We start from the raw sequence: 22,645 nt of genomic DNA, 5'->3' as shown, positions 1-22,645 counted from the left end.
TTTATTCACGCGGGATCCATCTGCATGTAAAAGGATGTCAACCATTTGGTGATCCATTTTCGAGCAAAGTAATTTAATTCAAGGTTAGAATCCACGGACACGTCCCAAGCCAGCCTACAAGTAGGCTATAGTGGATTTATCCCGTATTCATAGGCCACGATCCCTATTTCTCGTAATTCAATAAGGCTACACTTCGTTTCTATAATTCACATATTTTCATAGTAATATATTTTACACATAAAATTCAAAAAGTTTCCCTACTTTTTAATTGCAGATTTTCTAAAAATAATAATAAATAAATAAATAAAAAAAATTAACAACTACCATTTTGAAAACATAAAATTATTTTAATGATTGTCAGAACAGAATGTTCACGGAACTTAGAGACTCGGTTTAGCTCAAGTTGTTTCTGTTTTCGACAAAAGGCATTAGTGCAGTTCTACAAATAAGTAGTAGTTGAATTTTGATCTCAAATAGTTTACATTTTGATAACTTGTTGAACTATAGTATAAAAAACAATGCTCTTGTTTGGTATCGTTTAAAATATCTAATCCAAATTTACATCTAAATCAATAATTAATTTTAGTTACGTATTTTACGACTTTTTCAATCATATATTTCGTTAATTTTTATAAATTTTGATTTTTATCTAAATTCTGCGTAGGCTAAAAAGAAAAAAAAAGGTTCATGCAGTTAGATGTAGCGCAGTCACATTTAAGAATAGTAACAAATTTTGGATCACAAGAATTCCTGACTTCTAACAAAAATCAAGTTAATTGTTTTATCATCAATTGATTTTAGGTTTTGTTCTGGGCTTTTAATCGAAAATTGTCGTCTCGATGCTATTGAGATTTGTAATAAGGAATTCACAGTGTTAGTATTGCATGTATCACTCTATGTCATTGGATGTATGTTGGGGCATGTTTTGGAAGTTTCGATCTTCCCATTAATCTATCTTTTAACGATGTCGATAGCCTGCCACGTCATGGTGGTCGATGATCTTATACTTAGCGGAGTGAATTCTCTCCCGTAGGAGATTGAATACTTATTTGAGACTAGATAGATTTGATTTGATGTTTCACTTCAACAGAAAAATCTCTGAATTACCATTCATACACATCCATTCTCACGAAAGAAAGAGGAGGAGACCTATTGAAAGGTCCTGATTTAAGCTTAAAAAGCTTTCAAACGGATGGGATTAACTTTTGGATGGAAAAAAATGGCGCTAAGGTTGGTTGCGAAAGTAGACCTGTGGAAGTAAATTATTTAGTTAATTAAATTTCAAGTGCGATATCCCATGGAAGGTAAATTACAGCAAAAACTAGGTTTCAAAATGCAATTTTAAATTGTATCGTATTTTATTGGTTGTTCTAATGCTATTTTACCTAAGAATTTGTTCAGTAGTGATTATGAGAATTGATTTTTTGATCGTTAAAAAAAAATTAATTCCACTTATTAAAGAAGAAATAAAAAATTACGACTGACTAAAAAAAAAATAACGATAAAAAAATTAACTTTTTAAGGTAAAAAATCAGAACAAAACCATGTACTCAGATCATTTTATTTTAGATCACCTTTTGATAAGCTGACAATTGATTGAAATATTTCAACATGGATACATCATTTACCACGTAGGCGGTTACAACAAATGAGTCAGAAAGACATTTTCAACTCAAGCCACCTTAAAATTTTGAAGTTCCCAAAAAGCAGGTGAGCAACAAAGTCTGCAACAAATGAAATTAAATCACGTCTAAAATATTTACAATCGCAAAGTAAAATTTATTCAACAATAAAACTTTTTGCCACCAAAATGTAACCGAGAAACCCATCACTAGAACTGGGCTAGCAAATTAATACGGCCCAGCTTCTGCAGGATTATGAACACAACAGCCGAACCATACATCTCAAACAAAAGTTCTTCCTCCTGTTGCCTCAAAAATCTACTTCTTTGCATCCTCATAATCTGCTTCGGGGGTCTGGTTGCCACCCTGAGCCCCTCCAGACGATGAACTACCACCTGAACTGCCAGACATGTGCTGTCCAATCTTTGATACTGCTTTGTTTGCTGCATCAAGCTTAGCCTTAATCTCATCAATGTTCTCACCGCCCATAGCAGTTCTCAAATCTGTGATAGCTGACTCAATTTCTGACACGACTTCGCTCGGAACCTTGTCCCTATATTCGTTTAAGCTCTTCTCGATACTGTATATGGTGGTGTCAGCGTTATTTTTGAGATCAATTAAAGCCTTTCTTTCTTGATCTTTCTGCGCATGCGCCTCGGCCTCCTTGACCATCTTCTCAATATCATCTTCTGATAGGCCACCAGAAGATCTAATGGTAATCTGCTGCTCTTTACCAGTGGTCTTGTCCTTTGCAGAAACAGTGACGATTCCATTCGCATCAATGTCAAATGTAACTTCTATCTGGGGCATGCCTCTAGGAGCTGGAGGAATACCCACAAGTTCAAATTCACCAAGGAGCTTGTTGTCAGAAGCCATCTCCCTCTCTCCTTGCAATACTTTAATACCCACTTGAGTCTGGTTGTCAGCAGCTGTTGAGAACACCTGCATAAAAAGACAGAGAATACATTAGAGAAGCAATAAAAGAAAAGTCAAATAAAATGCTCGTAAGCAAGAAGCTGGTTTAATTTACATACAAAAAGAAAAAAACTCGGGCAAATCAATACAAGGTAAATCATATAATGAAATCTTCATCTCTTTCTAGGTCCTCACCTGACTCTTCTTTGAAGGAATAGTTGTATTTCTATTAATCAATCTAGTGAAGATACCTCCCAGTGTCTCAATACCAAGTGACAGGGGAGTAACATCTAGGAGAAGCAACTCTTTCACATCACCACGGAGAATGCCACCCTGAATTGCAGCTCCCATCGCAACTGCTTCGTCAGGGTTAACCCCTTTGCTCGGGGTCTTGCTGAAAATTTCTGTAACAACTTCCTGAACTTTTGGTACACGAGTCATCCCTCCAACAAGGAGAACCTCATCAACCTCCTTAGTAGAAATTCCAGCATCTTTTAAACAGCTCTTGCAAGGGGACTTGGTCCTTTCAATCAAATGGTTCACCAAAGCCTCAAACTTTGATCGGGTCAGTGTTATATTCAAATGCTTTGCACCAGATGCATCAGCGGTGATAAAAGGTAAGTTGATTTCAGTCTGTGATGTCGATGAAAGTTCTATCTTTGCTTTCTCAGCTGCCTCTCGAAGTCTCTGCAGGGCAAGCCTGTCCTTGGACAAATCTATACCTTCAGTTCTCTTGTACTCACTAACCAAAAATTCTAACAGAGTATTATCAAAGTCCTCCCCTCCCAAAAAAGTATCTCCATTAGTGGCTTTCACCTGCTCAGACAATGATTGATCAGCCACAAAACAAGAAGATTAATAAAAACATTACAAACTGAGAACTCAAAGAAAATTTCTTATACCTCAAAGACGCCATTTGAAATCTCCAAGATGGAAATATCAAAAGTTCCACCTCCAAGATCAAATACAGCAATAAGACCCTCCTTGTTATTCATACCATAGGAAAGTGCAGCTGCAGTAGGCTCGTTTATGATTCTTTGCACATCAAGTCCCGCAATTCTCCCAGCATCCTTGGTGGCTTGCCTTTGAGCATCATTAAAATAAGCTGGTACCGTTATAACAGCCTTGTTGACAGACCTCCCAAGATAGGCCTCTGCAGTTTCCTTCATCTTGGTCAGAATAAAAGCACCAATTTGGCTCGGTGAATACTGCTGTCCATTGGCTTCAACCCATGCATCTCCATTAGGGGCTCTGACAATTTTATATGGGACCATCTTCATTTCCTTTTGGGTCTGAGTATCATCAAAACGCCTACCGATAAGACGCTTGGTACCAAAGATTGTGTTGGTGGGATTGGTGACAGCCTGCCGTTTTGCTGGTGTACCCACCAGAAGCTCTCCTTTCTGGTTAAAAGCAACCACCGATGGAGTTGTACGAGCACCCTCTGAGTTTTCAATAACTTTAGGAGTCTGGAAAGAAAAACACATTATGACACGAACATGTCAACATTAACGCTCTTGAGATGATTCGATGATGGACAAAGAGAACTTTACCTTGCCCTCCATGACAGCAACACACGAGTTTGTGGTGCCCAAATCAATACCGATAACATCATTCCCAGCTGGCTGTGTGCTGCATTGAGGAGTAAATGAGTGTTGAATTTCACAAACAGCAGAGAAAGTAAACTGGTAATATACCTGAATGGTCTTACAACGCCTGCCCACTTGTTACCCAAAGCCCATGCCGGCTTCGTAGTTCCATTCAACTGAACAAACATAGCCCATTTAATGAGCAAAAGAATAGTAACTAAAACAGAAAATCTAGCTAAATTGTGCAAAAGGCAAGATTTCCTTATGAATGACTAAATGAGCTCCCTACAGATTTGCAAAAAATAAAGCAAGGATTGATCATCAACGTCAAATGTGAAGAGATATCATAGCAGCAAACTGACATATCTAATCTAACCAACCCCTAAGAAGGATACAAAGGAAATATAATTAGATTACAACGGGAGGAGAAACTAGAAAAGTCGAAGCGGGGTGGGAGAAGAAAAAATCATATAGATATATGCTCAGTGAAAAAATATGAATTTCACCAATATCAAGGACTGAAACGCTAATATAGCCCAAAAATATGATTCAGTTCGAAAAGAACAACAGGAGCTCAAATAGGAGCATGACATACACTTGCATTAGAAAAACTCAATCTTTGGACGCAAGGATCGACAAAAACGAAAAAAGCAGCACAAAAGACATCAATCCTTTTGAGTTATTATTTGTTTTCCTTCATTTACATCTTTTAACGTTAAAAGTAGAACAATCAAAACTAAATAATAAACAACATAGTAGCGTCAGGTGCTATGATATCAATCCGATTGTCATAGCAGTATCTACTAAACATAAAAACTGTAAAACTAAGGCAAGAACATCAATCGAGTACGGGAACCAATCAGAGGAGTTTGCGCAAGGGAGACATACAGCTTTATAAACGCTAAGAGGGGCGGAGGAAATTTCGCGGCGACGAAGAGATCTGAGGAGAACGGCTGTCGCCATTAGGAACTGGTACTTATTCCTGGCCTCTGACTTTCGATTTCTGATGCTAGGGTTTACGGTTCACAGGAAGAGATTGCAACAGTACAAAGAGAAATGGAGTTTTCTGGTGAGTGAGAGAGGATATCAAAAAATCGGAAAAATCTGAGTAGCTGCGTTTATTTAATCGTGGCGGTGAGTTAACTCGCCGCTACTACAAGGTTAGATGATATGAGAAGGTTCCAGACGTAGAGTAATTTTTGTAATTATTTAAGTAGAAAGTAGTATTTTATCCAACATGGTTTCTAAACTAACTTCTTCTAAAACTCATTTTTTATATTTATTCTCAACCATGACCACCCTTTCCAAGGAGACTAACTTTGTCCTTTTGTTTGAGTCTCATTTTTATTTAAAAAAAAAAAAAGAAATTTTTGAATAGTGTATTGATAGGAAATGTATGATTAAAAAATTGAAAAAAATTTGATTTTACGTGTAATATTATTTTATTGAAGAATGTAATTAAAATATGATCAAAACACTTTTCAAAATACTTTCTATCTTAGAGAGTGAATGTGACTTTGGAACGACTCTATTTTACAGAGAGTGAGATGGAAAAATCTACATGTAAATAAATATTGCACATAATGTTGTCCATAATGTGATGTGACAATCATTCGATTATTGATGTGAAAGTGTGAGATTTGAATTAAAAGTTGGATCCAATACTACATGTAATTATGAACACCATTATATAGACAATTATGTACATGTATCACATCCTGAGTGAGATTGGCTCTTCTATTCTTAATATTTGATGATTGCATTTAATACATTACAAAGTTCAATGCTTTACAATTTAGGTTTTGTTTGTCTATCATTTTTTCATATGCAACTACATTATTTTTTCTACGGTACTCATTTTCAACTATACATCTTCATTAAAATAATATTATACGTAAGTAAAAAAAATTCTTCTTTTTTAATCACACATTTCAATATCAATTATAATTCCATAATACATTACTTACAAATAATGGGGCATAAACAAGCACTTAAATTATTCTTATTATTGGAATGAATGAAAAAATTACTCTCTATTATGCATAAAATACTTTTTATAAATAGAGAGTTTATTTTGTAAAAAGCATTAATCTCTTGACTTCAATATTTTTTTGAAAATAAAAGAAAAAATCATGCATCCTATGCTCTTGTTTGATTCTCATTATTTTTAAAATATATTTTTTCTCTCATTTTTTTTCAATTACACATTTTTTAATAAAATAATATTATATAGAAATTCAAAATCTTTTTTTTATTTTTAATTGCGCACGCGAGCGCACACAAGTGTGTATTTTTTTTTAACATAAAAATCTTACTAGAATATTAATTATGAAAAACTATTTTATAAATTTATGAATATGTATAGAAAATAACTTTAGCTAAGATAAATTTAAATTTTTAATATACAAAAGTTTTTTATTGTTAATAGATACATTTTTTTTGTATATAAAAGAACACGAAGCAATGTATTTATTATTATTTTCTTTGTAAATTCCACAAAATTATGAAACTAAATTTGAATATTATAAGAAATAAAATTTTACAGCAGAAATATTGCCCCTATTTGGTTTAGATAAAAATTGAATTTTTAATAGATTTTAATAAAAGTTGATAAAACTATGATTAAAATTAATTATTGACTATGAGTTAGATTTTAATTTAATATTTCAGCTGAACCAAACAAGGGCATAATTTACAATATCAATAATATATAGCTAAAAAGTATAATTAGTAGCAAATAATTAAATTAAATCTTTTTTACTCGAAGAGAAGTTTTTATACTATGAAAGTTTCTATAAAATTTTGTATCAAATTTGATAATTATGGCGATAATAATCTTATGTCGCAATTGTCATCACCACCAATTGTAACATATTGTGTTACAGCCAATGTGATTGTTGCTATCACTTGCAACATACCTTATTAGAACTATGACGTGCGTGCTCCACCACTTAGAACTTATTGTGTTACACCACAATCACTATCACCATTGTTTTTGGTTGCCACCACTTGCCTCCACCATAAGCCACCACTTGCGAACACTAATCCATTCCATCAACTAACACCATACTCAATTGAAAATCTATCCTCTATAACACAACCACCGTTGCCTCAACTGTCAACCACTACCTCTAAAATCTTAAATCACAACCAATTTATCTACACCATTGGGCCACCATCACAATAATCACTGCACCACCGCTACCACCAACATCGTGTCCCGGTCATCACAATTGCAACACCATCACCACCGTCAATGAAATTGTTAAATCCACACACACATCTCCACAAAATCGAATCCCACAAAATCAAATATTGAAAAACAAATGAGGACCAAAGAAGAATCACTAGAAATACATTAGCATATGCTAGACAATGATCGAAAATGAAAGAATGTAGAAAGAAGCTTTGAAAGAGTAAATAATCGTAATAGATAATGTTAACCCCAATAAATGTTGCCAACAGATGTCGGACCCGTCTGCGCTCAAGTAAGCGAAAGTCCAACACGTAAAGACACGTGGACGGTCTAAAAATGACAGATCAAGGGCATGGGAGTAGCTCAACGATGCGGGACGAAAACGTTCGAAATTCGACGATGATCGTAGACTAATTGTACAATAATTACCAATCGATGTTTGCTAATGTGTATCTAAATATGTATGAACTTGTTTATGTTGCAAGATAATAGGAAAGAGAGAGTTGAGCAAATTATGGTTTCTTGTATTGATTCTTGCATTAGCCTTTGTATGGGGTACATGAGGGAGTATTTATAGTGTCACTAGTTAGATCGTGACCTTTGGTTCGGGGTACACGTGGCCTCATCCGATTGAGTTACATGTCAAATTGCAGGCATCAGCCGCAACTAGCCTGTTATACATTTATTGATTGGCAGAGCCGCCTCTACTAGTGACAAGATTTAACATTTATACTCATTGCAAACGTCCTATCAATCATTCAAGTAAGATCTTTGTGCAGAAGATCTCTTGGGAGAGGTGTCTATGGAAGATGTTGCTTTGTGCTTCGGAAGAGGTCACATTAGCTACAGAGTTTCGACAAACAGGGCCTCGTCCACCTTCAAAGGACCTCGGCGTATGGGCTTCGGAAGCTCCTCACGAGGTAATGATAAATGAGCCTCGTGTATATGGGCTTAGGTATCTGTGGACCTCGATTTGTGAGCCTCGGCTATGCAAATCACCTCGAATTGAGTGCCACGTAGTTCGGCATGAGTTAGCTGTGGGCCCCGATGGGTTGCCAAAGTGTGCGAACACATAACAATAGTCCCCCAAGTCCAAGTATAGTATTTATGTAATGCGAGGACTTTGATGAAATAAAGCTAGCTAGTTAAGTTGAAAGGAATTTTTGAAATTTTTGTACCCCAAATAATAGTCTCCCAAGTCCAAGTATAGATATTTATATCATGGTTGGAGTTAGAGATTTGCTATTGTCTGAGGAGTGATGAGAATGATGAAGCCGAGATGGTTGGGAAACCGAACCTACGAGGCTTGATGGCTGAAATATGATGAAAAAGTCGAGGTGGTTGAGAAACCAAACCTACGAGGCTTGATGGGTGAATTTTGATGAAGAAGCCGAGGTGATTGAGAAATCGAACTTACGAGGGTTGATGGCTGATTTTTGATGAAGAATCCGAGGTGGTTGAGAAATCGAACCTACGAGGCTTGATGGATGAATTTTGATGGAGAAGCCGAGGTGGTTGAGAAACCAAATCTACGAGGCTTAATGGATGAATTTTGATGAAGAAGTCGAGGTGGTTAAGAAATCGAACCTACAAGGTTTGATGGAGAAATCGAACCTACAAGGCTTGATGGCTGAATTTTGATGAAGAAGCCGAGGTGGTTGAGAAAACCGAACCTACGAGGCTTGATGGATGAATTTTGATGAAGAAGTCGAGGTGGTTGAGAAACCAAACCTACGAGGCTTGATGGCTGAATTTTGATGAAGAAGCAGAGGTGGTTGAGAAAACTGAACCTGCGAGGCTTGATGGCTGAATTTTGAGGCACATCGACAATAATTGTTCCTCGGTAGCTGTGCCAATGATTTGATGTTTTGCGCATATTTTCGAGGAAAAGTGGCTGAACCGTTACAACTTCCAAAGCGCCTGCTGCCGTTGAATTAAAATCGTAATCATGAGAACAGCGGGAGCTTCTAGAAGCAGACGCGTTGGAGGAGGTGCGTACGAGACACGCTTAAATTTGATGTGTAGGTTTGAAAAATCGTTTGAATTCTACATCTCGGATTTGATTAAGAATGAAGGGTCCAGATTGGATGGGCTTTGATAAGATGGTTGGGGTTCGTTCTGGCCTTTTATAAAAGGCGAGAGACCCCCATTGTCTTGGATTTTCTACCCTTTACAATCTGATTTTTCTTCCAAAGCTTAAGTTTTCTGGCGTTGAAACTGTCTATTTCCTAATTTTCCGGCACCATTCCGTCGGCGTAGTTATCCCCGTTGGTATTTTAACAGAAAATCCCTTGTATTATGTTCTTAGTCATTTTCTGAAATGTAGTCCACCTTGGGTAGGGAGTTCATCACTGTCGCGTCATTCGGTTAGGAGGCTAGTTACAGAGGGGACTCCGAGGTTGAGCAGTATGCTATGACCGAGGAGGCAGTAGACTACAGTGTGGAGTAGGGGGCGTCTAAGGTCCCTTCAAATATGACAGGGAAGAGGCTGGGAGAAATTAGGAAGAGGTACTGTGTACCTCATTATGTAGAAATGTTAGTACCCGAGGCCCATAAGCGGGCCTGCTATCCGAGGCCTGGGTGCTTGGCGGTGAGCGAGTACCTGTTTAAGGCAGGTACGCGTCTTCCTCTGTACCCCTTCTCCAGGGCGATGCTGAGGAACTTCATGTTGTCGCCGACCCAGGTTCTGCCAAATGGGTGGAGCCAGTTGGTTGGATCGTACTTCTTATAGAAGGAAGTGTCACTTGGGGAGGACATGCCTTTCCATATCTTCATGACCCTATTCCAGCCTAGAGTAATAGGTAAGAAGTCAAGGGGTGGTATTACTTAACTCCATTGGGGGCTCATGCACCATTTATGTGCCTTCTTCCATTAAGGGATGGAAGGAGTCGCAGTTCTGAGTGAGGGGCAGGTGGTAGGTGTTGGAGGGAGACAAAGCCCTGGCTTGCACAGTACCGACCCAGTACTACGAAGCTCGTGAGTTTCCCAGCCTAAGTAGTTTGCATTCTGTATTCAAATTTCTTTCTTTCTCTAATTGTTGAGGCTTCGTTTGCAGATAGCAGTACGAGATTTAAGCTGAGCAAGGAGGAGTTCGAAGTGATAGAGGACATTTACAAGAGACCTCTCAAGCTTCACCACTTCGACCACGTTATCGATTGAAGTTGCTACTTCCTTGATTTCGAATTGATGGCCTCCAAGGGTAAGAAGCTCATATACTTAGTGTATTTCTTGCTTTTTGTTTTGAAGCTGATGCGTTGACATGTTCTGCAGACAAGTTCAAGAGGAGGGAATACCCAGCCCCTGATATGGCCTCTATACTTAGGGTCACATCTACTGTGAAGGCGAGACCCCTAAAGTCGGGGTCCAGTGGTGCCAAAGAGGTTCGGGGCAGGGTCGAGTGCCTCTCTAAGGACGGCAATTTGAGGGCACCAGAAGAGGGGGCACCTCAGAGGCTGGAGAAGGCCAAGGAGCCTCGGGGGAAGGAGAAGGTCCTCGAAGAGCCAAAGAAGAGGAAGCTGGTGCACGTCACCAGCTCGTCAGGAAAGTTTGGGACCTTTGTGTCCCATGAAGGCAAAGAAGCCACTCAGCCGAAGCTCTTTGCAGCCGCCTCAAAAGCGTTAAAAATTGAAATGGTTCGACGAGCTGAGGCTGATGAGGCTAAGGAAAAGGCTGCGAGGAGGGCAGCTGAGGCGGCTGAGGAGGAGGCCACCAAACAGATGCCTGCGAGGGTGCAAGAGAAGTCTCCGAGCTTTCTTGTCGGAAGGGAGGAGGTTCTAGCTCCAGCATTGGTGGAGGCTCTGCCACCTGAGATCCGTAGTGCTACAGAAAGCTTCTACAAATTCTGGACAGATCGGTGGCAGTTGCATGCTTCCTCATATGACGCCACAGACTTGACAAGGGCCCTCGTGAGCCAAAGTGTGAGGACCTTTGGCCTCACACTAGAGTGTAGGGAGGCCCTCACTGACTTTCAAACGAGGACCCAGACCTCGAAAAAAGAAGATAGCCTCCCTTACAGAGGAGCTGAAGGGGGCTAGAGCCGAGGTGGAGGAAGTGAGGGCCCAAAAACTTGAAGATGCAGCCAAGATGGAGTCTGCCTTGGCTCAGATTGAAATGTTGAAAAATGAGGTGTATGAGTCCCAGTGCGAGGTGGCCTACTTGACCAAAAAAGTGGAGGTTTTCAATGACTACCAGAAGGTGATTGCCGAAGCCTTGGAGAAGGCAAACTTGGAGCTGGCTAGGGCCCAAGACGCGTACAAGTTCTTGGAGGGCTAGATAAAATGGTACGTTGATGAAGCGACCAAGGCTAAGGAGGAGGCCAAAGTGGCGAGGGAGGAGGCGGTGAAAGACTATATCGCCAACTTCTACAAAATCGATAAGTATAAGAGCTTCAGCACCCACTGGAGAAATTTTGCTTATGCCGAGATGATGGAGAGGGCTGAGGAACTTTACCCAAATTAAGATTTGTCACAGCTAAGGTTAGAGTTTGTGGATGAAGTGCCTCAAACCCCAGCTGATGAAGCGGTTGGAGATGAAGTAGTAGAGGCAGAAGAAGGAAGTTCTAATGCTCAAGCTGTGGAGGCCTCGGCTGTTGAGGCGCCTCCATCGTCGTCACAGGCTTAGGATAATTTTCTTTTCAGTTATTTCTGATATACTGGCCTCAAGCTTCCCTTTTGTAATCTTGATTGAAAATCAATGCAATATCTTCTTTCATTCAATGTTTTTCTCCTAAGTGTATTGGTCTCGTCAAACAATTGAACTTAATGTTGATTGAAGAACTAAATAAATTTAACTTGGTATCCTAACTCCAATCACTTGAGCGAGTAAATTGTACGGAAGCCTCATGAGCCATGAACAATATTGGACTTAAGTAAACGAACTTTACTTAAGCTTAATAATTGTAACCTGAATGGATCCTGACTGGACCGTGGTTCAGCCGAACTGGGAATATTTTCTGATTCGAAAAGTAGTTGCGTGAAGCTAGTAGTGGTTGAGCCTTGTGCCTAAATAAGTGTAAGTGTATGCGCCTCGGAGTTCGAACGAGATGACCCAAAGATGGAACGTTGTCCTCTCCTTCGAGGTAACGTCGCTTCCCAATATGGTGGATGGTTCAGCCATGCTGAGGCTTCTCCAAGTGGCATTCAGCTTCGCCAAATGGAGGCAAGTGCATGCACCTCGGAGTTCAAACGAGGTGGCCCAAAGATGAGACGTTGTCCTCTCTTCCGAGGTGTGGACGCTTCCCAATATGGTGGATGGTTCAACCATACTGAGGCTTCTCCTAGTGGCATTCAGCCTCGCCAAAGGGAGGCAAGTGCATGCGCTCGAAGTTGAAACGAGGTGGCCCAAAGATAGGACGCTTGCCTCTCCTCCGAGGTGACGACGTAATGCGACACGTGAATTCAATCATGGATAATTTTATTGAATCATGTAAATGTTACATAAGCTAGAAAAGATCATCCAGCGAGGTAGTACATTCATTGATAATAGATTCGGAGGTGCTCAATGTTCCATGGACGAGATTGTGCCTTTCCGTTCATGTCTTCAATCCAGTAGGTCCCGGGTCGGATCTCCTTTCTAATTTTATATGAACCTTCCCAGTTTGGGCTCAGGGAACCGATGCCAGGTTCTTTCGAGGAGAGGAAGACTCTCCTAAGGACCAAGTCATTGATTCGAAATGATCTCTTCTTCACCTTTGAGTTGAAGTACTTCGTCATCTTTCTTTGATATGTGTCGAGCTTCAGTTGGGCGTCATCTCTCCTTTCCTCAATGAAGTCGAGGTCGAACCTGTGACGCCCCGAACTTAGGCTTCGGGGGTCGCGGACTAAACACAGTATCTTCTGCATTTGGTACATGTAAATACTTTTAAATAGAAGTATTACATGTTAGAAAACTGTTTTCAATTTGGTAAAATGTCTCTCATGAAATTTAATGGCCAGCAGAAGTGCATGTCGACACGGAATTAAACTTTACAAAAAAAGGACTCGGTACTGCCACAGTTAGTTAGGGCAGCAAGTTCAACTATTTTTATTAAATTCATCCCAACTCCATTTTCTATGAAATTTATGGCATTAGAAAGATAATTTCAAGTAGTTTCCTAGGTTAAAATATGAGAATTTTCCGAGATCATATAATATGGACGTTTTACTGAAAACAGTGTAGTGTTGCACAGAAAATCCAGATTGACTCTTCAACGTTTAAAAAATTCATATCTCAGGCCACAGACATCCAAATTAAGTGATTCTTGCGCCCATATTTAGAAAACTCAAAGAAAAACGCAGCAGTATTTTTAGATTATCAAATGGATGTCTATAGAGTTAGAAATAATGTTTTGAAGATGACCCAAAAACTGCCCGGATTCTGCCCTTTTTTATCATTCAAGAAAAAGGTTTATAAAAACGTCTCTTAACATAACATGGAAGATATAATTACACAATTTACTTCCGGTACCATAGTAGATCATATCTTATACAAGTTTTTATACAACACCATAAGAAAAACATTTGGAGAGCAGTAGAACAAACATGCAAAAACAAAACTTCGATGCAAAATAACCTTCGTCCTTAATCCATCATCGATTATGCCGACTGACTTCCACCAACTTCACATCTATGGATCTGAAAATTTAGTATAGGATACTATGAGTATAAAAAATACTCAATAAGATACCATGCTTGGATTTAACATGTTAATATTACACAAAAGAATGCAATCAAACACATACTTGCACATTCCGGCTTGCCGGTGCCCTTCGGACTTGTCCTAAGGCATAGATATCTAACTTTGTGGACTTGTCCACACATTCATATTATGGTTTTTTATGCATAGCTTAGGCATAAATATTACCATGAAATCCTACCACTTAAGCAAAGAAAGTATCTTACAATAAAACTTGGAGAAACTTCGGTTGAGAAACAAGAACTTGAGAGTGTAGGCTTTGTTTTCCTTTTTCTTCATTTCCTTTTCTTTTTTTTTTCTTCCTTTCTTCTTGCCGATTTTCTCTCTCTCTCCATAAAAATTCTGACTTTGCAAAGATATATAGGCTGCTCATCTCTCGGTTATACATATATAGAAGCAAAGTGAAGATAATTAACCAAAATTGGTGCCTACATCTACACGTGGTTGCATGCATGTATTTCATAAACTTAACTCAACACCTAAGGTCAGGTTGTGCCATAATTTAACACCTCCTACCTGCTTAAACCACCTCATGCATGCATGTTACTACAAAGATAGCTTGACACCTCCTACTTGTTCAACAATTAACACCTCATGCATGCATTAGTTAAATCTTACTTGAATTCTTCTCTAATCTGCCGTCCAGCTGCATTTATATATGTATATTGCATATGTGTGTATATAAAAAATGAGAGAAATGGTTTAATTTGTATTCCCACTTGTCCATGCATTAGTTAATTGCATTAATCCTCTACAAGGTGGCGGCAAAGTGATAGAAACAAAGGGAAAATATATTAATGTAAAAGGTATAGAATTTGACAATTATTCTAAACCCCTAATTAACTAATCTTGGTAAACTTTTAATAAATCGACCAATGCAAATTTGGCAACCATTAATAATCGTGGCCATACTAAATTTTTGAAAAGTTAAATTGCTAGCCTAAAAATTAAATGAGCAAATTAAACGTGCATAAAATTTCGGAGTATTACAGAACCTGCGAAACTCATCGTTTGTTATCTCACTGAAATGCAGACGTCGTGGAGATGGAAGTCCGACCTCAACAGGGCTCATCGCCTCAGTTCCATATGCCATGAGGAAAGGTGTTTCCTCTGTTGGGGTCCTCGCAGTGGTTCGGATTGCCCAAAGAACTTGTGGCAGCTCATCCACCTAGGCCCCTTTTGACACATCAAGCTTCCTTTTCAGGACGTGCTTAATTGTCTTGTTCATAGCCTCAACTTGACCATTTGGTTGTGGGTGGTGAGGCGTGGAGAAGTGTTTCTTGATGCCAAGTTCTTCGTACAAGCTTATGAGCTTCTTGTTGTCGAACTGTTTACCATTGTCTGAGACGATCGAGTAGGAAATCCCGAACCGGCATATGATATTCTTCCACAAGAACTTGGAAGTGTTGGCTTCTGTAATTTTTCAGCTTCAACCCACTTTGTGAAGCAATCAATGGCCACAATTGTGAAGCTCACACCTCCTCTGCCTTTTGGTAGAAGACCTATGAGGTCCACACTCCACTTCGAGAAAGGCCAAGGGCTGGAGACTGCGGTCAAATCTTGCGATGGTTGTCTTTAGACAGAAAAGAATCATTGGCATTTGTCATATTTTCGTACAAACTCGAGGGTGTTCCTTTTCAAGGTAGGCCAGTAGTATCCTTACCTCAGTATTTTTTGTGCCAAAGATAGACCTCCAGAGTGGTTGCCGCACACACCCTCATGGACTTCTTTTAAGATGTAGGTAGCCTCTTCTCCTCCGACGCATTGTAAGAGTGGAGAGGAGAAGCTCCTCTTATAGAGTACATCATCAATGAAGAGGAAATGAGTTGACCTTCTTCTTGTCAGTGGAAAGTGCCTGGTCCCTGAAATATGCCAGATGGGCTACATCCAGGTAGGAGTCTCGGTGACCCATATTACATTGGGGGCCTCGATGGACGGCATGAGGAGGTATTCTATAGGGACTACTATGAGTAGTTCGAAATCCTTGCTACTTGTAAGTTTGGAGAGTGCATCCGCATGTGCGTTTTCGATGCGAGGGATCTGGATCAACCCAAACTTTTCAAAGGACGGAATGAGGTTCATCACCATTTTCAAGTAGGAGGCCATTGTTTTGTCCCTGACTAAGAAGTTACCGTTGACTTGGCTAACGACCAGCTGGGAGTCACTACTGATGAGTAGCATCTTTACTTGCATTTCTTTGGCTAACCTGAGGCCTGCGAGAAGTGCCTCGTATTCTACTACATTGTTGGTGGCTTTGAACCCAAACCTCACCGTCGAGTTCAGCTTGTGACCTTCCGGGCTGATGAGGACAATTTTGGCGCCTGAGCCAGCGTCCCCAGCCGACCCATCAACGAATAGGTTCCACATTGGGGGCTCGACTTGTTCCATGATTTCATCTACCTCGGGTAAGTTGGCGAATTCTACCACAAAGTCAGCTAAGGCTTGGCCCTTGATGACTGCCCTAGCCTTGAACATGAGGTGAAATTCGCTTAACTCCACCACCCATTTCAATAATCTCCCTGAGGCATCGGGCTTTTGGAGTACCTACCTTAGGGGAAAGTTTGTCAGCACATGGATGGTGTAGGTTTGGAAGTAAGGTCTCAACTTCCTGGAGGCCGAGATCAAGGCCAAAGCGAGCTTCTCCAAATCGGGGTAGTGGGTTTCCAACGATAGAAGTGCTTTACTTTTATAGTAAACGAGGAGTTGGGTGGTTCACTCTTCTCGGATTAGAACCGCACTGATGGCCTCATTGGAGACGGCTAGATACAATTATAGGATTTCACCGAGCTTCGGTTTGGAGAGGAGGGGGGCCTGCCCTAGGTGCCTTTTCAGGCCCTGGAAGGCCTCTTCACATTCCTCATTCGACTGGAACTTCTTCCCAGCTTTTAGCACTTTGAAAAATGGGAGGCATTTATCCGTTGCTTTGGAGACGAAGCGGCTAAGCGCGGCCACTCGTCCAGTCAAACTTTATACCTCCTTTGGCTTTTGGGAGGACCCCATCTTGTATAGGGCCTCAATCTTCTCAGAGTTGGCTTCAATACCACGTTGGTTAACCATGTATCCTAAGAATTTGCCGGAGGCCACCTTGAAGGCGCATTTGAGGGGGTTGAGCCTCATTCTATATCTTCTCAAGATTTGGAAGGTACTGTTGATGTGCGTTATGTGGTCCCTACCTTCCAAACTCTTTACCAGCGTGTCGTCTATGTAGGCCTCCATTGTCTTGCCGACGAGGTCCACAAATATTTTGTTGACAAGTCTTTGATATGTTGCTCCGGCGTTTTTCAACCCGAAGGGCATCATCTTGTAGTAATAAAGGCCTCTGTCTGTGATGAAATATGTGTGTTCCTCATCGGCTGGGTGCATGGAGATTTGATTGTAGCCGGAGTATACGTCCATGAAACTCATATACTCGTGCCCAGCTGTGGAGTCTACCAGTTGGTCAATCCTTGAAAGTGGAAAGCCGTCCTTCGGGCAAGCTCTGTTGAGGTTAGTGAAATCGATGTACACCTTCCACTTTCCATTGTGTTTCTTCACTAAAACTGGATTGGAGACCCACCTCAAATAGGTGGCCTCTTTGATGAAGCCATTCTGGATGAGCTTCTGAACTTCTTCCTTCAGGGCCTCGTACCTCTCAGGATTGAGGACTCTCTTTTTTTGTCTATGTGGGACAACCTTAGGATCAATTTTCAGGTGGTGGCAACTGACCTTGGGGTCTATGCCTACCACATCCTCATGCCTCCAAGCAAAGATATCGAGGTTCCCACATAGGAAATCCTTAAACTTTTCTTTCGCAGTGTTGGACTAGCCCTTGTCCACCTTCAACAATTTGGATGGGTCTCGAGGGTTCACCGAGAAACTCTCAAGTTCCTCAACTGGGGATGCTTGAGGTTCGTGTTGAATTATGCGGGGATCAATCTCATCGATGACCAATACTTCCAGATTGGGTGGTGCGTCAATCATATCGACATCTTCCGGTTCGGTGGGAGTATCACTTGGGGCATCAGCCATGACTACGTTGGCAATAATTACGTGGACGTCCCAGGGCTCTGCCTTTCTGATGGAGCTTAAATAACATTCTCTTGAGCCTCTTTGGTCGCCTCTCATCGTTGCCACCCCATTTTCAGTCGAGAACTTCATACATAGGTGGTGGATGGAAGTGACGGCTCCCAATTTTTTCAGAGCTGGCCTACCTAATACTCCGTGGTAGGCCGATTGACTGCCGACAATAAGGAATTCCATGAAGTTCATTGTGGTTTGGGGAGATTCCCCCATCTCTACCGCGATTGTGATTTTTTCTCTCGGAGTAATGCTATCTCTGGTAAATCTGTACAAAGGAGTGGTGGTGGATGTTAACTCATGGTCCAGTATTATCTTGTCAAAGGTTGATCCGAATAGAATGTTGACGAAGCTACCATTGTCAACTAACATTCGTTTGAGCCTATTCCGGGCTATGACTGCTCTTACCACGAGTGCATCACAGTGGGGGTAGTGAACCCCTTCAGTGTCCTTCTGGGTGAAGACAATAGGTGGAATTTGATCTCTCCGAGAGTTGTGGCCCACAATATAGTTGGTAAGCAGGGGGTGCTTGTCCTCACGGGCATAATTCCTTTTGGCGTTTCGCGTTTCACCGCCTACATAAAGGCCTCCAAAAATGGTATCCACCTCGTGGATAGGGGCCTCATCCCGAGTTTGTTGATTTTTTCAATGTCTGCGCCCTTCCCTAGGCCTTTCTGCATCACACTCCCTTCATCACGGAGAGACATCCCTTTGAAGTGGAGCGGCCTCTTCACGCCCAGGTTGGTTATCGTACCTTGTCGGGAGCGATGAGTGTACCGGTAGTATACACAGTATCCATGTGGGTTTTGATTCGGCCCATTTCTAGGTCCTGAACCCCGGCCTCAGCCTTTGCCCCTACGGGATCCTTGCGGAGTTTCCATCTGCTGGGTGTCAGTGACTGGGTTGATGTCCTCATATGCCAATGTAGGGACGGCGTTAAGAGTGGTGGTGGCTAGTACTTGCCCATAACTCTCATTACTAACTTCGTTCATTTGGTAGTCCATCAAGTGGGAGGTCGGCCCTCTAGCACGCTACCTTTGAGGAGGTGGGAGGCCTCTATTTGCCCTCTTTCTATGCTCAATCAATTCTTCATTGATGATTTCCCATCTCATCATCTCGAGTAGGACATCATAGGTAGTGGGGTCTTGATTTTGCATGTCCCTCCAGAACAGGGTGTTCATGTTCAGACCTCTTCTTAATGCAGATAATGCCTCACAATCGGTGACTTGCACATAATATGACATCTCATCGGTGAAACGTGATAGGAAGCTCTTTAGGGACTTCCCATGTGCCTGTCTCTTGTCTTGGAGACGGTGGATGGGGCCTCTCCCTCTTTGCTACCAGTAAACCTCTTAAAAAAGGTCGTCTTGAATTCGGGTCAACTTTTTATGCTCCCAGGTGGTAACCTACTATACCAAATTTTAGCTGCTCCGCTAAGTGTTAAGTGGAAAGCTCTGCATTTCACAGTTGGGGTGGCGCCCCTTAGGCTCATGTGAGTTTTGTAAGCATTCAGGTGCTTCTCTGGGTCGCCTCTTCTGTCATACTTTGGTATTTTTAGCATAACATAGTGGTTCAGGACCTGGGCGCTCCTTAGTTCTGTTGAGAATGGCAAGTTTTCATCATCATCGTCCAAGTCACAGGACATCTGCTACTCATCTGAATCGTTTTCTTCAGCTTCATACCTCGGTTGTTGGTGAGAGGTTCCAAGATGGTTCCTAGCCTCTTCCTCCCTCCTTTGGCCCCTATTTCTAGACGGAGCAACATGGGGGGCATTTTCATGCATTTCCTCCAACTGTTGAGGCATTAGAGGTGGAGGCGGTGGCCTTGTTCAAGGCTCGTGATGCTGTTGTTGTCTGAGCCTTGGTTCAGCGAGGGTAATTCTGTCAAATACACTACCTAACCTCCTATATCTTTGCTCTTGCTCATACAGAGGTGGGAAGTTGTCATGGTTCAAAGGGACTTCGGCGGGTCGGTCAGAAGCATAATTGAAGGAAATGTCAACTTCTACTTCCCTTTCAAATGGGCTTCTACCTCGGCTATAGTCCGACGAGGTAGCCCTACGGCTTTGAACTTCATCTTCTTGCTAGTAGAGCCCTTGAGGGGCGTATGGAGGAATAGAAAAACCTCCATGGCCCTGCATTTGGGCCATAAGTTCCCACATAGCCACGTTTTAGCTAGCAATGTCCCTCATATTAGCTGCCATGGCAGCCATTTCTCTTGACAGTCGGGCCGTCGCACGCATTCCACCTCTTCTGTGGTTGTGGTGGGGTTTATGCCTAGCTGCTTGGGTAGCTGCTTGAGGGGGCACATTAGCATTTTCTCTTACCCTCCGAGGGGGTGTATTTTCGTTTAAACTCATTTTTCTTGTGTCTTACCCTTTAGACTTTTGCTAAGTTGTGAGGCTTCCTCTTGTTCTTTTTCAAGAACAAAACATTTTTCAAGGGGGATGCCCAAATGTTCCTTTTTAACAAACTTTCACCACAAGGTTGTTCGTGGTTATGGTATGGCTTCTCACAAACGGCGCCAATCTGTTGACCCCAATAAATGTTGCCAACAGATGTCGGACCCACCCGCGCTTACGTAAGTAAAAGTCCAACATGCAAAGACATGTGGACGGTCTAAAAAAGACAGATCAAGGGCGTGGGAGTAGCTCAACGACGCGGGACGAGAACATTAGGAATCCGGCGATGATCGTAGATCGATTGTACAATAATTACCAATCAATATTTGCTAATGTGTATCTAAATATGTATGAACTCGTTTATGTTGCAAGATAATAAGAAAGATAAAGTTTAGTAAATTATGGTTTCTTGTATTGATTCTTGCATTAGTTTTTGTATGGGGTACATGGGGGAGTATTTATAGTGTCACTAGATAGATCGTGACCTTTGGTTCGGGATACACGTGGCCTCATCTGATTGAGTTGCATGTCAAATTGTATGCATCAGCCGCACCTAGCCTGTTATACATTTATTGATTGGTAGAGCCGCCTCTACTAGTGACAAGACTTAACATTTATACTCATAACAAACGTCCTATCAATCATTCAAGTAAGATCTTTGTGCAAAAGATCTCTTGGGAGAGGTGTCTATGGAAGATATTGCTTTGTGCTTCGGAAGCTGTCACCTTGGCTATAGAGTTGGCTGTGGGCGCCAACACGTAACGGATAACAGAGATGTCATATATATAGTTTTTGATGAATGACTCTAGCCGATGGCTCATATGATGTTGATCTTGACCATTGAGGAGAAAAGTAACCCTAGCCATTGAATACAAAAAGAAGCCCAAAAATATTTCGAATGGACGAATTAGACCATGTGTGAGTAGCAAGCGCATTAAATAAGCATAGTCCACGTACCTAGAAACACGCAACAACCACATTAATATATGTAGAAATTAGCTATAATTACAACATGTTTCTTTATCGTGTCACACACATTGCTGTAGTACATGAGTGGGATATCCTAAGGTAATTTAATATAAAATTCTTACCACAAATCCACATATTCGCCAATTAACATAAACAGTGAAACTCGAAATTCAGGAACTATTTGTCAATTATAACAAGCCCATTTTAACTTATAATCAAGTAAGCCGTACAAACCAAGTCAAAAGGCTCTTTTAATTTTGAGGAAATTAGGCCCACTACCCTCCAAATATGACAAATTAGAAAACTACCCTTAAAAATAAACAAAATCGTTTTCATTGTAAATGGTACGCTTAACCGACCAAAACTCCCACCACCAGATCTCTGTTTTGCTTCCCCAACGCATTCTTCTTCTCTCTATTTCTATCTAGATTGTATTTGTCGTTTTTCTTGATTTTAGGTCAGTTTGTGCTGCTTTGTTTTGAAATTTGTGGTCGATTTAGTTGCAGTGCTTGTTATCAAAGGGGTAAATAGAATGTAAGCCGTTGAAGGAGGTGAATTTGGATTTTTTCGGTAACGGAATGATTCGCTCTCGTGCTCTCCCGTTGCCATTCCGTCTCCCTGAATGCCTCACCAGTATTCAAGGTATGTAACTTCCATTTCTCCTTTCATTTTGCTAATTTCTAGGCATGTGAGTATCTTCCTCGTGAAATTTTATTGCTTTTGCTATGTTCATTGTGATTTATTTCATGATTTTGGGTATTGCTTTTTATTGAATGCATCGATTTTTAAAATGAGCTTGATGAATTGTAATATGGTTCATTCGTCTTTGAAATTCACCCAATGATTGAGGATCAATTATGCATTTTTCCTTCTCTTAATTTTGTTAATTTCTGATTTTTCCTTTATTACATATGATGATACCTAAGTTCTTTAAACGTGGAAGCACAGAGTGACTTAGCTTGCCTTCGTATCGGTTGCTCCATCGAGAAACACTAATATGGGTTGCTCTGCCAATGATTGTTGACATATGATTGCATTACTAATCTTCGCTACCATGACTTGTGATGCATTATATTGAGCATTAGAAGTAAATATCAACTACTAAAATATTAGGATACTTTTCTATATTTTGGGTGATTTTGCACAACTTTCATTCAGATAGATAAATGTAGTTGAAATTATGCTTCTATGCTTGCTTATCTCCATTTGCTTCGTTGAGGCATTT

At 40.8% G+C, this 22,645-nt stretch overlaps 1 protein-coding gene across 1 annotated transcript; it reads right to left on the bottom strand.

Annotated features, from left to right (window-relative positions):
* Positions 1 to 1,596: 1,596 nt before the first annotated feature.
* On the bottom strand, positions 1,597 to 5,276 carry LOC111376786 (heat shock 70 kDa protein, mitochondrial-like). Its single transcript, XM_022999790.1, has 6 exons — positions 5,015 to 5,276; positions 4,235 to 4,302; positions 4,091 to 4,169; positions 3,440 to 4,006; positions 2,733 to 3,353; positions 1,597 to 2,564 (listed from the first exon to the last, which is right to left on the bottom strand). The coding sequence occupies exons 1-6, from the start codon at positions 5,087 to 5,089 to the stop codon at positions 1,941 to 1,943; spliced, it is 2,034 nt and encodes a 677-aa protein (XP_022855558.1). The 5' UTR covers positions 5,090 to 5,276; the 3' UTR covers positions 1,597 to 1,940.
* Positions 5,277 to 22,645: the final 17,369 nt, after the last annotated feature.

This window comes from Olea europaea, unplaced genomic scaffold, assembly GCF_002742605.1.
Source record: "Olea europaea var. sylvestris unplaced genomic scaffold, O_europaea_v1 scaffold1561, whole genome shotgun sequence".
In the NCBI taxonomy this organism is placed as follows: domain Eukaryota; kingdom Viridiplantae; phylum Streptophyta; class Magnoliopsida; order Lamiales; family Oleaceae; genus Olea; species Olea europaea.
Note: the sequence above shows the minus strand (reverse complement) of the source record. Positions and strands in the feature narration are given on the sequence as shown.

Excerpts from the sequence above, each read along its gene's own strand:
- LOC111376786 (XM_022999790.1), bottom strand. The coding sequence starts at position 5,089 with ATGGCGACAGCCGTTCTCCTCAGATCTCTTCGTCGCCGCGAAATTTCC. Across the intron at positions 4,170-4,234 it reads GGCGTTGTAAGACCATTCAG|CACACAGCCAGCTGGGAATG; the intron begins GTATATTACCAG and ends TCCTCAATGCAG. Across the intron at positions 2,565-2,732 it reads TTCCTTCAAAGAAGAGTCAG|GTGTTCTCAACAGCTGCTGA; the intron begins GTGAGGACCTAG and ends CTTTTTATGCAG.